Below are 14,992 nucleotides of genomic sequence, written 5' to 3'. Positions count from 1 at the left end.
ATCCCTATCCCTATCACACCCGGGACAAAAGCCCCTTGTAGCCATCACCCTCCCAGCCTTGGGTGACCTTTCCCCATCACTGGGGCTCTGTGCACAGGGTCCTTTGTGCTCGCCCAGCCTGGGACTTACTGGGCTCTCCTGGAGCCATCCCGTGGCCCGGCCAGCCCATGCCCACAGCCGGCTGTGACAGAGACACTGGGCACCCAGTGAAGCTCGGGGATGCTCTGGCTCATTTGTCACCATGATAAGTGATGTGAAATGAGCAGGAGCTGCAGAGAGAGCAAAGGGAAAGGGGCCAGGAGGAGAGAGGAGAGGCATCACCGGGGGCTGGAGCTAGTATGGATTTGCAAATTAATTTCAATAAGAAATCTGTGTTCATCTGATCTCCTCTGTGCAACCGAAGCTGCCCAGAAGTGGATTGAATGACCGTTCTGTGGCCCAGAGGGTTCCCCTGCCACCACTCATGCTGTGCTGCTGAGCGCAGCCACGGACCGGAGCGGGGCTGGCACCCATGGCAGTTCTCCTGCAAGCACGTCCGTTGTCGTCCCGTGGGTGAAGACCCCAGCAGCACCAGAGGTCGCATCAGGACAGCCAGGAGGGGAGAAGGTCCTGGGTAAGTGGGTGCAGAGTCCCCTGGCCAGGCACTGCCCCGGCTGGGGAGGGAGCCCAGGCCAGGAGAGGGATGGTGCGAGCACCCAGCCTGCAGAGAGGGACAGTCTGGGTCAGTTTGTGAAAAAACTCCTTTTTCTCATGTAAAACCCGCTCAGATGAGTCACAAAGAGACACCAGGAATCCATCACCAGCGCTCACTCCCCTCCACCATGCCTGTACTCCTCACACATCGAGCCTCAGTTTCCCTCCTTAGTGCTTGCCCGGTGCTTCCCGAGCAGGTGGGGAGAGCGGCAGGGCAGGCAGCGCTCCCCTTACTCATCTGATTATTTATTTAGAGCCTGATGATTTCATTTTGCCAGCCTGAACGCAGCCACCCCATTTCCTGGCTCTGCTTACAGACGTGGAGCCACATCCCTCCGGAGCAGACAAAGGCTTCGCTGTTCTGCGGGAAGGAGAGGCTCCGTTATCTCTCTGCAAGCGCCTGCGTGCAAATCTGGTGAAGAACAGCCGGTGGAAATCGTAGATCATAGGAAAACGGGACTGGAAGAGCCCCCAGGAGATTGGTTAGTTTATTCCTCCCCCTCCCTGGGGGAATTGCTTCTGTCAGAGAGAAGCTGGGCTAAAATATCCTAAAGATCCCAGCCACACTCTCCGTGTTTTCTCTATTTACCAGGAAGGATTTCCTAACGTGTCACACTGGTGAGATGTGCTGATGGGCACCGTGCTTTTGTGCTGCTGCATCGGACAAGCGCAACGATGGTGGAAGTGCCCCAAAATGGGCTCTGCTGCTGGCACGAGAACCTGCTCCCCCAGCCCAGAGGCACGGGGTCAGGCCATCCCGTCTCACTGGGGCTCCCAGCAAGCACACGGTGTCATAATCCACAACACGAGGCTCTGGCAGCCTTAGAAAAATCCCACCACACCCGAAGCAACCCTGCTCAGGTGTAGCCGGTCATGTCGAGATGGCGGTGAGCAGCCTGGGGGAACCTCAGGGCGGGAGGGGTCTGCGGAGGCTGCAAATTCGGCACAGCTGAACCCAGTCTGGCCCAGAGTCCCTCTGATGCCTCCAAAGCTGTAGGCAGGCAGAGAGGCAAGCACAGCATGGTATGGTAATGTATGGTATGATATGGTAATGCATGGTAACTTATGGTATGGTGTGGTAGTGTATGGTTATGTATGGTGTGGTGTAGTAATGTATGGTATAGTATAGTATGGTATTGTATGGTAATGTATGGCGTGGTATGGCATGGTGGGGCTGGCATCGTTGCTCTCCAGTCTCTTGGATCCACCCAGCATGATGGACTTGAGAGGCCAAGCAGCAGCACTGCAGGTGAGTGAGCTCCTGGGATCACGCTGGGCTGGGCGAGCCCTGGGTGGCCATGCTGGAGACCCCCCAAAGACGCTGGGTCTGTCCCTGCAGTGCTGGGTAGAGCTGGGGGCTCTCTGGTTGCCCCTGCACCCTGGCTGTGCTTGCCCTTGGGCTGCTGGGCAGGGAGAGGGAGAGGCTCCCCCCGGCTGCTGGGCTGTAATTAAAAAGTGACGGCTCGATTTTCCGTGCGAGCTCAGCACACCGGCCCTGGCCCCGCTCTCGCAGGCAGGTGGGTGCTGCAGGTCAGGGGCTGCAAACCCAGTGCTGGGTGGTCACCGTACGGGAGCCGGCTGTTCGAGGGGCTTCTCCTTTCCGAAACAGAGCTTTGGGTGTGATGTGCAGCTTGGGTCCCTCTCCTCCCTTTATAGACCCCAGGTTTCCATGCTTGGAAAAATAGAAAAGATGTCCTGATGCTTTCTTAAGCAGAAGCATCCCGCGCTCCGCTTGCTTGAGATTTCTGTGGCCCCGAGGGTGCAGGGAGGTTCTGCTGACTCACGGTTTTCTCTTAAATGAAAATAAAACGGGCAGCATGTTACCTTGGTGGCTGCAGGAATAAAGATAAAAACTTCCTGAGCACCAACTGGGTGCTGCCCCCGCACCAGGCAGCTGCCCCTGGATGGTTTATTGGATGTAATACTCTGTAGTGTTCTGTGGTGATGACAGCGGTGCCTGGGGAGGGACAGGGAGCTGGGAGCGGGGCTGCGGGGTGCGTGCTCTGGCCGGGGGTGCCCGAACTCATGCTGGCCGGGGTGCTCCACTTGCTCCAGAAGCCGTTCCCCTCCGCGCTCTCGCAGCAAACGGTCAGGACGTAGGTGGTACCCGGCCTCACGTTGTAGATGTGGTAGCTGGTCTGCTCGCCCACGTCAAGCTCCAGCTGAGGAAGAGGAGGGGAAATGTATTGAAACAACGCTCATGGCTCTTCTCCAGTGACTTTTTTCCTCTCCCTGTTTTTATTCCCAAGTCCCACAGTCTGGGACTGGGGTGCAGAGAACTGGCGCACTTGTGACACCTGGGGAGCCAGTGCTGGAGCTGAACCCCACGTCTCTGAGTGGTGCTTGTGCTGTGCAGCGTTGCACTCCCTCTGTCAACACAAACCTCGCTGCTTTCATGAATAGTTTGGGGTGTTTTCCTTTTTCCCAAACATACCCCAAGGCTGAGCCCTGTGTCCTCCATCCTCGCCGAAATCCCCCAGCTCCAACAGCGGTGGTGCAGAGACCCGGGAAGCCACCGAGTGTGGCACCAGCCAGCGGAGACCTGCTTGTTCCCCGTGCAGGATGCGTGCAGGTTGGCTCCGGACACTGGTGTTGGGACCACCGGCAGCAGCGCTGCCCGGCCAGCCCAAGTCCCACACGGGGGCATGTCTGGGAAGTCCTGCTCCAATCCTGCTTTTTTACCTTATTTTTCCCTTTCCCCAGGAACGAGGCCAGCTCAGCTACCCTGATCCGTTCTCTGGGTCCAAACCTGCATCTGTTCCTCAAGCAGGCATTTATGGTTAATTTAATATCAACTGGCCCTGGGGCGATCGCAAGGGTGGTTTGTGGCCTTGCAGCAGGAGCAGGTTTGCGGCTCCTCGGGGTGGTTTTCTTTGGGGTTTGGGGCAGATGGGGACAGAAACTGCAGCAGCCATCCCAACAAAACCTGCTGGGGGGGTGCGAGTGCCTACGGCCTTGCTTGCAGGGGGTCACTGGGATGCAAAACCGAGACTTGTTTTGGCTTCTCCAAGGAGGGTTATTTGTTCCTTGACCTGGAGGAACCATCAATTTGTTCGTACATGGAAGCCTACAAAAGCCAAAGCACAAGTAGGATTCCAGTAGGATTCCAGGTGTTTTTTGACTCTGGCTGAGCCCACAGCTTGGGCAGGTTGCTTCTGCTTGCTTCTGAGTACGTAAAATGACAAAGTAGCTTTGGAGAGCCGGGACGGGGGAGCAATAGAAAGCCAAGGAGTTATTTTCTCAAGCCAAGTGGCTTTCAGACCTCGCTCCAGGGATTTTTTTCCTTCCTCATCAGTGACCCAACCTTCAGCCATCCACTCTCCCTACAGTGTCCCTGAAGTCCGGTGGTGCAGACCAGTGCTGAGGGAAATGGGACCCTCCGACCCCTTCAGCCTTGGCTGCAAGCAAAGCCCCCGTTCCCAGCAAACCAAACCCCCTCTCCGTGGGGAAGCGGCTGACCCTGCCCACTCGGGTGGGCAATGCCAGCCTGCCACGGGCTGTCTCTACCTTGGGGATCCAGGTACCTGCCGGATACCCTGGCCGCGGCGGCACAGATGAGGAGGCAGTAGTCATGCAGCCCTGCCATCTGGGAAAACATACTGGATCAAGCATATGGACAATTAAAAATGCAATGATGGTGTTTACCGGGAGTTATTTTCCCAGCTTATTTTAAATCCTGTTTCCCCGTCGTCGCAGCCCCGAGGACAGTGAGGTCTTCGTTCCCTGCTCGAGGGGGTTTTGGTGTGTGGAGGCTGAACAGGGTATTTGCTCCATGATGGATGGGAGAGTTTATAGCTGGATTCAGAGCTTATGGTCATGCCTCTGAAGCAGGTTTAGGGGATGTGAATTTGACCCTGCCTCCCCTCTCTGGCTGGCTCTGTGTGTTGCAGCCCTTCTCCTCCTTCTCCTCCTCCTTTTCCTCCTCCTCCTCCCTCCGTCTGGGACAGGAGTGCAGTGTTTGCAATGTGAAAACTTCAGCTTAGGCAAAATATTGGCCACAGCTTTAGTTTGTGGATTTTTTTTTTTCCACCGTTGGGGCTGGCTGTGCTAAAGGAACCGCGTTTGTCCATTATAGGGAGATAACTGCTTGCTATATAATAATATATAATTAGCAAGGATTATCCTGTAATCTAGTCTAATTGACAGAGACCATGGATGTTGTTCAGTGGACTGCCAGCAGAAGAATTAGAGCATCAGTAATTGCAGCATAACCCTGGCACAGGCTTCTCTTTTCTGCTTCCTATGGCATGTCAGAGCCCCTTCGTGCCTTAGTTTCCCCTCCTGTGAAACACCAGTACATCCACCCGAACGGAGCAGGGTTTATCCTGCAATATCAGCACCCGTGCAGAGCAGTGTTTGAACACACACAGGAGGGCTCGCCAGCCCTTGTGGTATCCTCCCCAACATGATCTCTGCTTGTTAGCTTTAAAAACACTTTAGAAGTGCCACGGCCATTTAAAGCAGCAAAGGGAGATTCAGTGCTGCTGGTGCTGGGCGCTGCACAGAGGAGCAAGGGTTTGCTGGCTGCGGCCAGCCGCACTGGGGAGCTCCCCGGTGTGTTTCCCTCCTTCTACCTCTTCTTTTCTGCATCCCTCCATCCCTTCTCTGCTCCAGACCCCAACTGCTGCTCCATCTTAGGCACCTGCCCCATGGTGTGCTGATGTATCCCAGGAGAGACGTTCCTGGAGCCTGCTTCAAACGGTCAGGGCTCCAAAAGACATCCGTGGCTGCTCCTTGCCTTAACATCTCTTAATCTGGGGCCACTCCAGCAAACCCTTCACATTACAGGTCTGCCAGGGAAGCACATGAGATCTAAAAGTTTAGGTTCTTTGTGGAGAAACCTTTGAAGAGCCTCTTAAAAGCTGAAAAACGGTGAGCCGCTGCGCGCGCTCTTTTCCAAAGGACAGGGAGGGTCTTGTCTACTCCCATCTTCTTTCGCCCAAGTAATTTGCAGCAGGACAAAGCTCTCCTGAGCCATGCCTGCTGATGGGGAATGGAGCAAGCTGTCGCCTGATGCCTTTCCAGATTTGCCATTCAGAAATCAGGGTAAGAAGTCAGCTCTGGCAGGGCTGAATTCCCCCTCCATCCCTCCCAGTGCTGCTCTGAGCCCACCCTGTATTCCCCAAGCACCAGCAGCACAGGCAGAAGAGGAGAGCAGGAGATGCCACTCACCTTCATAAGGTGCTTCCCCCTCTCTTTGTTGGGTACAGCAGGTCTCTATAGGTCTGTTGGCTTTATCTACCCTTTTGCTGAAAGAAATCTGTGGGCTGGGCTTAATCTGGTAGGAAAAGGGAAAAAAGAAGAACCTTTTCTCCAGCTTGGGTTTCTCCTTCACTTAATGCTTCCCCTGTAAAAAGGAACATTTCAAAGGCACCATGCCAGAGAAACCTGGCACAAGGGAGCCACTGCTCAGCCCTTTCATCCTCCTTTTTAATCTAAAAGAGGGTTTCCCAGCGTGAAGATGAGCTTGTGGAGAATCTCTGCCTTTGTACCGTGTCTTCTGCTGGTACACTGTGGCTGGTCTGCACCGCACAGCGGCTGCCAAGGAAAACTGAAGGAGAAAGAGTGGAATTTAGGAGAAATGCATGCCTGGGCTGGTGAGATCAAATTCAGGATGGATAAAGGGCCCCTTCTTCCTCCATCCCCATGTGGCAGAGGAACCCAAGCTAATGAGGGTCCTGCAGGACCCCCTGTGAGTGAGTTTGCCACAGGCAAACTATAGCAGATGAGATGTTTCCGAGCCAGGCCAGCCTTGGGAGCGATGCACTTTATAGGGTTTAGGTGCCTGTGCCCTTCCAGACCCTCTGCTTCACAGGATTTCCAGAGGCCACACGAACTACGGCTAATGAACGGATCACAGCGCTGGGAACCGGCCATCCCTGGCCTCCTGCTTTATCCATGAGCCACACAGATCCAGTCTCCCCACTGGCCGCATCACCCAGGGGAGAGAAGGAAGAAGTGAGGAGCAGCAAACTGATTCGGTAGGTAACGTAAAGCAGAAATAAATGCAATTGTGCCAGTGAGATTGCTCCAAGGGGAGGGAATCTGGTCTTTATAGAGCAATTAAAAATTTGATTACTGTCAGGTATCAAGTATCCTGTTGTCACATTCAGCATCACCCTTTGGGAAAATGAAGCCCTTGTTGGCCTATTGCTTTTTCTTCTCTGTTTTTGTCTTCCTTTCCCACTTTCCTTTCTGTTGTCCTTAAAGCATTCCCTTGTTCTCTGCATTCCTCCTGTCCTGTGGGTCTCAAGTCCAATCCTTGGGAATCTTTTCCAGTTCCTCCAAACAGTCAGTTTTATGCAAAGCTGAGTCTCTGAATCTTCAGCCCCAATGTTACTGCGAGCTTTAACATCAAGATAGAAGAGCTGGACCCAGGGCTATACACTTAGGTCCCTTCAAAAACAAGTTAGGCAAAAATATTGTCCATTAAATAGAGGAAATTTATGGGACAATTTTCTCCTCATGTGCAGGAGAAAAACCTGCATCCCTGAAGTTAATTCTCAAACAAAAAATATTTCACATGTATTGAGAATGAAGTAAAAATAATCTCTGTGGTGCATGCCATAAAGAGCTGAAGATATCCAAAATAGATTAAAAAAAATAAAATCTCTCTTCCCTGAAGGCTGCTCAGAAAATGAAGGTGTAAGAGACCAGGAAAGGGCATGGAAAAAGTCACCTGGAAGAGATGGGCCTGGCAGAGCTTTGTTTATAACCCAAACCAGAGCCTGATGGCACAGGACAGGCTGAGCTTGTAGTTTGCGTGGAGCAGGAGAGCTCACATGCACCTCTAAGTTGTTCCACACTGTCTGCAGACTTGGGGAGGCAGTGGCTGTCCCACACTAACCCCAGGTGACATTTGGACAGTCCCTAAGAGGCAGCAAACGGACCTCAGACAGGCATGCTGGTATCTCCTTCGGCTTGCACCGCTCCAAAAGGGATGCACTAAGGACGAGATGTGGTCAGGTTAGAGTTTTCCTGTTTTCTGAAGGCTCCTTGACCACAGGGCTAGCATTCCCCACTGTCCTCCGCTTCCTCCACTTTACAAACGGCACAGGAACACTCTGAGCCATGGCATGTCCTGGTTTATATCCGTGTTGCTCTTGCTTTTACATTTTACAGTGCTGTGTCATGAATGGCACCCCTTTCACAGGACCGTTTACTGATGAGAGGGGAAAGAATCCTCCACATCACTTTCCCCTCTCTCAGCTGGTTCCCAGGGCTAAACTGTAAGAACAAAAGTGGATCTCGCTGAGTTGCTGTGTTCAGAGCAGAGCTGCCATCGCTATCGAGCAGTTCACTTTCAGGCAGCAATTGTCCCCAGTTGTTACCTGCACTGTGCATCGCGAGCGCTTTGGGTGATTCCTACACCTGTCTTGCAAACCAAAGTGTTCAGATAAGGCAAAGTTCTCCAATCGTATCTGACCTGTGTGGGAAACTTCTCTGGCCTGGCTTTCATTAGAACCAGAAGTTCCTCATTTTCAGGATTTTTGCTTCTCACACGTTATCTAAATAGAGAAAACACAGCCCAGCACCAGAAACAGAAAGCTGAAAATAAATACTGCAGGTCTCGGCATTGCAGCTCTGGAAACAAAAGCCAGGTTGTTCCTTGATCCTGAATCCCTTCCACGACAGTCCAGGATACGTGAATTCAATTACAGCTGTGCAGTTTGAAGTTATTTAAGTGGGAAATGGAGGTGATTACTTGTAAGAAATAAATTGAGGGTTTTCACATCTCTTCCTACAGCCTGGTCAAGAAATGTAAAGTCTTTACTGATGTATTATCCACGTAGTCACCACTCGCGTATCTGCCAGTTTTTGTCTCATACTGTCTCCAACACACCTAACCTTAACTTTCTGCAAATGAAATGTCTATACACCAGAGCAGCACTATTTTCCAAAAAGTCAGCTGTTGGGAGGTACCGACACAACGTGTACGGGAAAAAAGGGTCTTGCACTGGCCCAATCAAACAAAACAAGGTTTAGGTGTTCTTAAGAGAACCTGCAATTATCTAATGAAATTTAGGGAATTCAACAACTCAGGTGATAAGTTTTTGGTATTTCTTTAGCTTCTCGTGCCCAGAGAAGAAAAAAGTATTTAGCAGGTGCACATAGTGACACTCAGTCCTGCTTTAGGATGAAGACTAATTCATAGTTTTCCCACTGCTTTATTAGTCCTTAAGTGACTCTTCTGAAATAAGCATGCTGACCACAACTGATCAGAAGACACTTCCTGATGGTATATTAGACTTCAGTTCCCATAACTACAAATAGGCAGGTTTCACTCATCCCAGTTTCGTTCTCTCTGCCCTGATAATTCAGAAAATGGCTTGTGACCAGCCCCTTGTGTAAGTACACACACAGAGAACAGAACAGGGAACACTTTATTACCTACCAGTAGAGAAATACTGTGCCAGTCACAGCCTTAATAGTTTGTTGCTTGAATTTGTTCACATAATCAGTCTATACCATGTTCCTTTTGGAAGAAAAAGCCTTTAAACAGAGTACTTTGCTTATAACCTGATTTTATTTAGAAAAATTCATTTCAAGTTTTTTCACGTTACAGTGAAAACAAGCACCATGCTTAAATCATGAGTGAGGTATGGAAGTCTGAGTGAGCTGCTCATTAAACAGCAGAGGCATTAGATAGCACCTATACCCTAGGGCATTTCGATTTTCACCCCAGGGCTTTAGAAAATGCCCACAATCACAGGATGACTGAACCTATGGAATGGTGGATAAGCAAGTTGCTGAAACCCATTTCACATCCCAATCTGGAAGGAAGCAAAGACAAACCACCTGTTTTGGCAAAACGGCCAGGGTCCAGCTGCAGCAGACATGGCTGATTTAGGGTTAACTACAGTTTGCAGTTATCCACTAGGAATCTCCTCCCATGGACCAATTACCCTGAATTCCCAGTATTTCCTACCAGCACCGCACAGCACTGCTCCTTTACTTTATTCAGCTGATTATATCTGAAGATCCACATCAGGGATGGAGCTAAATTGAAGTAGGACAAATGGGCAGAAGTGAGAAACAGGTGAGTCACAGGCGGAAAATATGTGCGGAGTAGAAGAAACTTTTCTTGCAGCAAGGAAGAATTTTCCAGCATTTGTAGCAGGAAAATATACAGCAGAGTAGAAGAAACTTTTCTTGCAGCAAGCCCGCACAGATTTCCACCAGGTCAGACTTATAGCACCACTTTCATCGTTAGTAGTTCTTGTCTTAGGCAGCCCTGCTCATAGAGCAGTGCCAAGTGAGTCACACTGTCAGCACTTCTGTGCTCCCCTCACAACAGAAAGGGCTTCCAGTTCCACAGAGATGAAGGCACATGAAGTTCTCACTCAGGATCAAGCACGACACCTCACTTCTTATGGCTCTGTACGAACGCAGGGACAGTGAGCGTGCCAGTCTTGACTTCTGCTCGGATTTCAGGTTTGTGCTTTAACGAGAAGACAAGAGCTCGCACCATTCTGCGATACGGTGCGTTAATGAGACGGGAAGAGAGATGAAAAGCTTCTCGCTCAATATTTTCAGCCAGTGGGTGATCAATCTGAAAACAGCAAAGTATAAAATTAGATCTTTACGTTTAATAAGGAGACCAACTGATTGAAATTGGAGTTTGGTGCTTTTCAGTGTTTCTTCATTAATCAGCTTAGATTCAAGGAAATCTACTTCCCATCACAAGTGTAACAGGAAGAGCAAATTAATTCCACCCTAGCAATTAAGGAACAAGGGAACACATCCACATCTCCAGCTGGGTGGCAGTACTTTGCCATCACAACAGGAAACTAATCTGCAACTAGCAATTATAAGCTACATTGTAGTGTCTCCATAAAGCTCACTTTTGATCTTGCTGATATAAGGTACCTTGGATACTATTTTAAACTTGATTCCAACAGCAACTCTAAGATGCCAAACATTTGGCAACTCTACCTGGTGCTATAAAAGGAAATGTGGGCTCTCTGTGTATGTAGAAGCAGGTGTAATTAAGAATGCAGAAAGGGATTTGCTAAATGGTAATTATGTAGTTATTGCTTCAACATGTGCCAAAACCTGTAATTTCACACAGCTTAGAAAAAAAATGCTCCACCCATCAAGAAATAGTTTTAATTTCACTTCTGCATTTTGCGATCAGGAATCTCCCATGCTTTGCATGCAGGAGATTCCAGCGTGCCAAGTAGTATTCCTCCAAGTCCTTTGCCCACTCTGCTTTTGCTACCCATCACTAAATTGCCCCTCTGCTGGGCAGCAATAGAATATCCATTCAGCCTCATCTTCCCTTCCCCTTTTTGTCAGCCTCTCAGGTGTCCCTGCTCCCCATTTGCTGGAGCTCTGCAGCTACCCTGACTATACACGCTGTTCATCTGCTGCTGTAAGCTCCACTTACACACACGGTGGTAGCTGCAAGTCAGAAGGGTAGTTTTCCTTGCCGTGCTTTCAGATGAGTCCTGTTCAGATGTGATTCTGCTTTATCCAATACCATTTGTTTTAGGGTGGCACCATAGCTTTTATGTCCCATAGGTTCAGACTTTACTACCAGTCTTATCACCATGCATAGGTGTGCTTTCCAAGAGCTAAGCTTGACCCAGCGGCCTGGCAAAGGTGAGCTCCCACTTGATTGTTCTGAGGCATTCCTGTGGCAAACAATCCATTTGTGCTGCCTCAGCCCAGATGGACTGGAAGCTGGAGAGGTTGTTCTCACAGCTAGCAAACACATAGCTTTGAAACTCTTGAGTGCTTATCACTTGACTTGCCATTTAAAAGGATAATTAATGAATAAATTAAAAAGGATAATTATTATGGCATTTCACAGAAATGACTAGCAAACTAGTCATTAAGCCTTACAGCAAAGCCCTGTTCATTTACCTAAAGATACCTGAGGGACCTGGTATTTATCACTGCTTTATATACTGTCAACCTTGCCTCTCTGTTTTTGCAATAGATTTACATTTACAAATGTTTAATTACTTAAATATGAAACACCCAAAAGGTCCCAGTGTTGCTTTCACAGCTGTTAAGCAGTATGAAAAACTTCAAGTTCTATTAACTTCCTCCTTCTCTTGTACAGCCCAACTGCAGTAGATACACAACTATTCTGTTGGCTAGTTATGTAAATGAGAGCAAATACACCTCTCTTCCAATTAGCACGTTTACTTGGTTAACAAATCTCCAAAAAAAATCTACCCTGAAAACAAAGCTACTTATAAATAGGGGTGTGCAGAGAATCACTGAAAATAGGAACATATCAGCTGGTCTTGTCCCCACCCTGCAGGCAGGACCAGCTTTACAGTAGCGGTGGCTGAAAAAAGGTTTCTTTAACTTGTTCCTACAAGAAGTAACTCTTGGAGCCAAAGACAAATGGATCTGCACGCTACCTCTAGATCCAGGGCTTCACAAAGCAGCTTCCGCGCGTTCTTTCTGAAAGCCTCGGTCTTGGGATCGCTCCTGACCTCAATTGAGGGCTTGTTTGAATGGTCTTTGATGAAAGTTCGCCACTCCGTGTAAATATCTTTGGCGAGGCTGGCCACATCGTGATCTGAATGTTTGCGCATCTTATTCACTGTGTGACCTGGAAAACAGCAACAGCTCCTTCAGCTTTGGTAGGTGGACAAAACACAACGTACATCAGTCAAGTCACGTCGGTGCTAAAGCAGCCACACACGTTTTTAATTCAGGCAGCGTCAGCAAAACAACCAGAGCACTGACGTAAACAGAACTATAAAATTATTAGGAACAAAGCCTGAAGTTCTCACTCCTTGACTTCTGCAGTGATTTTTGCCTGAGCAATTAGCAAGAAATTGACCTATACATGTGAAAATTACCTTCCAAGTCACCAAGGTGTGGAGAGACACTTATGCAATAAAGGGCCATGTTAATTTTCTACACAGATATTAGACCTGGAGAAAGCTTGTAAGACTGGCCTACAAAGAATGCTGCTTTTAAACTGAAAAACCCTTTAAGGAAGCAGATGTTGCTGGTGATGGCTACAGCATTTTAACACGCAAACATCATAGTGACTCCAAGCAGAACCTTTCCAAGCAACAGGGCCTGTGAGTGCAAAAGAGGCTTTCCCCTGAGAAGAGACAAAAGGGACCTTCTTCCAGCAGGGTACTTCTCTCTGACCACTAGCTCAGTTGGCCAGGAGATGTCACTGTTAGTCTTCGGTGGCTTTTCCAGCCCAGCCGCTTGCAGGCAGGCACTGGGAAAAGTCTCAGGAAGAGCCTGAATAAGCTGAACATGGCAAATGAAATGACAATTCAGAAATATGGGGAAAGGGGCAGATCTCATCTCCTTTTCCAAGGCAAGGAGGGGCTCTCTGAACAGAGATCCAGCTGTCCTAATGGCAGACAAAGGCCAGCACGACTGTCTGTCACGTCAGGATGCTCTCCATAGACAGGAAAGGCAGGGACCATATGGTCTCACATTATCCCTCCCCCAAGTCCTACGAAAAAGTCAGACATCGGGCTGAGTCACGGAGCTGCCTGTCTGCTGGGGATTTCTCAGTGTGAGGACGCAGTAAGCAGTTCGGGGCCAATTTGAGAATTTCTTCCACATTCAGAGGATTCGGCCAGGTCAAACAGATGAGCCACATCTTGGATGGCAAGAGAGCAAGCACTCTGCCATGCCCCGAAAGACAGCAGGAGGAGGAGCAAGACACACAGGTGCCCAAGAAAAGCTCTTCAAAAATTTGACCACAGAAGGGGTGATGCAGTATTTGGTAATAAGCAGACAACCTGGGAAGAATTAGAGGGTAGCTGACTTTTTCAGTACAAGCTCTGAAAACTGCAGGCTGGATAGCAACAATTTTTTACTGGCAGCTACGCTCATTTCTTAAAAAGCTTGCAAGCTAGTCTCTTTGGCTGACAAGGCAAGCAGACACAAGACAGCCTGATACTCACAGTCTAGATCAGACAACATGTACCTATTTTTGTTGAAAGTAACACTTCCTTGGAAGGTATTTTCTTCTTCAGCTCCTCCAAAGCTTCAATCAGATTCTCTTTTGGTTGCCCAGGAAGCTCAAGTATAGACTTCCATCGTTTTATGTCTTCCACAACCACAACTCTCTGGAAAAGAGAAAAGCCATTAGGAAAGCAGAATATTCGTATCATAAATAAGGACACTGGCTTCATCTCAGCTAATGGAGCTGTTTCAACACATGAATTATTGATTACGACATGAACCAGAGTACGATGGCTTGGAATGATGGGTACTTGTTTGAGATTAGCACCCTACTGCAAATCAAGGCAGAATTAACTAGAAGGCAAAGTGAGATGCTTAACCTTGGTGTGCCAAGGGCACTTAACAGCACACATCTGCTAGAGGAGAAATGTTTTGAACTTAAGGGGTCCATTGTACAAATATGTCTTAATAGAAAAAGAGATAAGCGGGAGGCAGCTAATTGTCCTCAGTAGCCTGGCAGAATCTGAATCCTGCTCAGATTGGCTTTAAATTTAAAACAATGAGAGCAGAGTAGGAAACAAAGCATTAGGGAGCATGAACACACACTCAAGTACACTGGCTGTTCGCACGATGTTTTTTATCCAAACTGGTTTTGCCACAGACGTTGACAGAACAGGCTGCAAACAGTGCCAGTCTCATACTTCCGATATCAGGCATCTTGCAAAGATACGACAACCGTCAGCCAGCTGGGGCACTTTATGTGCCATTCTCTTGCTTTCTGCCTTGCATTAATAAGCTCGTTGGTGCAGCAAATGTTTTCTGTTCTGTTTCTACAAACAGGCGGCAAAGAGCAGCTGAGCTCTTGCGTGGGTCTCACACAGGACCACCGTACAACCAGCAGACGGGCTCTGCTTGCTGGGGAGAGGAGCGAGCCAGCCAGCAACACTGAAGCTGGCAGTGCCAGCCGGCTGAGCTCTGTGGCTGCACCTCTGGCCGAAAACTGCGTGCCCACCCTGAGCCCAGGCCGCACCAAAGGGGCAGGAAGGAGCCACGTTACAGCCCGTCTCGGTTCGGGACATCTGTTTCCATCCCGCAGAGCCCTCTGCACCTTTTTAACGTCGTTTCCTCGCGCACCCATCCCGCTTTCAGCAAGGACGCCACCTCAACGCTGCAAAGACTCCGGCGAAGCACTGGATCCACAGCGGAATCCCGGCGTGGGCACAGAGCGAGCTGACCCCGCACCCTCCCGACCCCCCGAGCGCCGCGCCCGCCGGTGACCTGCCTTGAGCGACTCGAGGGTGACCTGCCGGTAGGCGCGGGCAGCCGGCCCGGCGCGGCGGGGGCTCTCCGGACAGCGGGCCCTGCGCACCACGAACCGGTCCATCCTCCCGCACCA

The 14,992-nt window shown here is 49.7% G+C and overlaps 1 protein-coding gene across 2 annotated transcripts; it reads right to left on the bottom strand.

Moving 5' to 3' along the window:
• Positions 1–9,810: 9,810 nt before the first annotated feature.
• On the bottom strand, positions 9,811–14,980 carry TCEANC2 (transcription elongation factor A N-terminal and central domain containing 2). 2 transcript variants are annotated; one of them, XM_086617600.1, is made up of 4 exons: positions 14,875–14,980; positions 13,619–13,756; positions 12,072–12,265; positions 9,811–10,246 (listed from the first exon to the last, which is right to left on the bottom strand). In XM_086617600.1, the coding sequence occupies exons 1-4, from the start codon at positions 14,978–14,980 to the stop codon at positions 10,058–10,060; spliced, it is 627 nt and encodes a 208-aa protein (XP_086473726.1). In that variant the 3' UTR covers positions 9,811–10,057. The 2 variants fall into 2 exon arrangements, with proteins under 2 accessions (XP_086473726.1, XP_086473727.1); XM_086617601.1 differs by having other exon boundaries at positions 13,619–13,760; positions 14,879–14,980.
• Positions 14,981–14,992: the final 12 nt, after the last annotated feature.

This window comes from Tauraco erythrolophus, chromosome 10 (assembly GCF_009769465.1).
Source record: "Tauraco erythrolophus isolate bTauEry1 chromosome 10, bTauEry1.pri, whole genome shotgun sequence".
NCBI classification, from domain to species: domain Eukaryota; kingdom Metazoa; phylum Chordata; class Aves; order Musophagiformes; family Musophagidae; genus Tauraco; species Tauraco erythrolophus.
This window is presented reverse-complemented; position numbering and strand designations above follow the sequence as displayed.

What these genes read in the sequence shown, in the direction of transcription:
- TCEANC2 (XM_086617600.1), bottom strand. Translation starts at nt 14,980, where the DNA reads ATGGACCGGTTCGTGGTGCGCAGGGCCCGCTGTCCGGAGAGCCCCCGC. An exon ending in GTTACTTTCAACAAAAATAG is followed by an intron (nt 12,266 to 13,618) that starts GTACATGTTGTC and finishes GCTGTTTTCCAG; the next exon opens with GTCACACAGTGAATAAGATG. An exon ending in GTGAAGCCCTGGATCTAGAG is followed by an intron (nt 10,247 to 12,071) that starts GTAGCGTGCAGA and finishes TGCTGTTTTCAG; the next exon opens with ATTGATCACCCACTGGCTGA.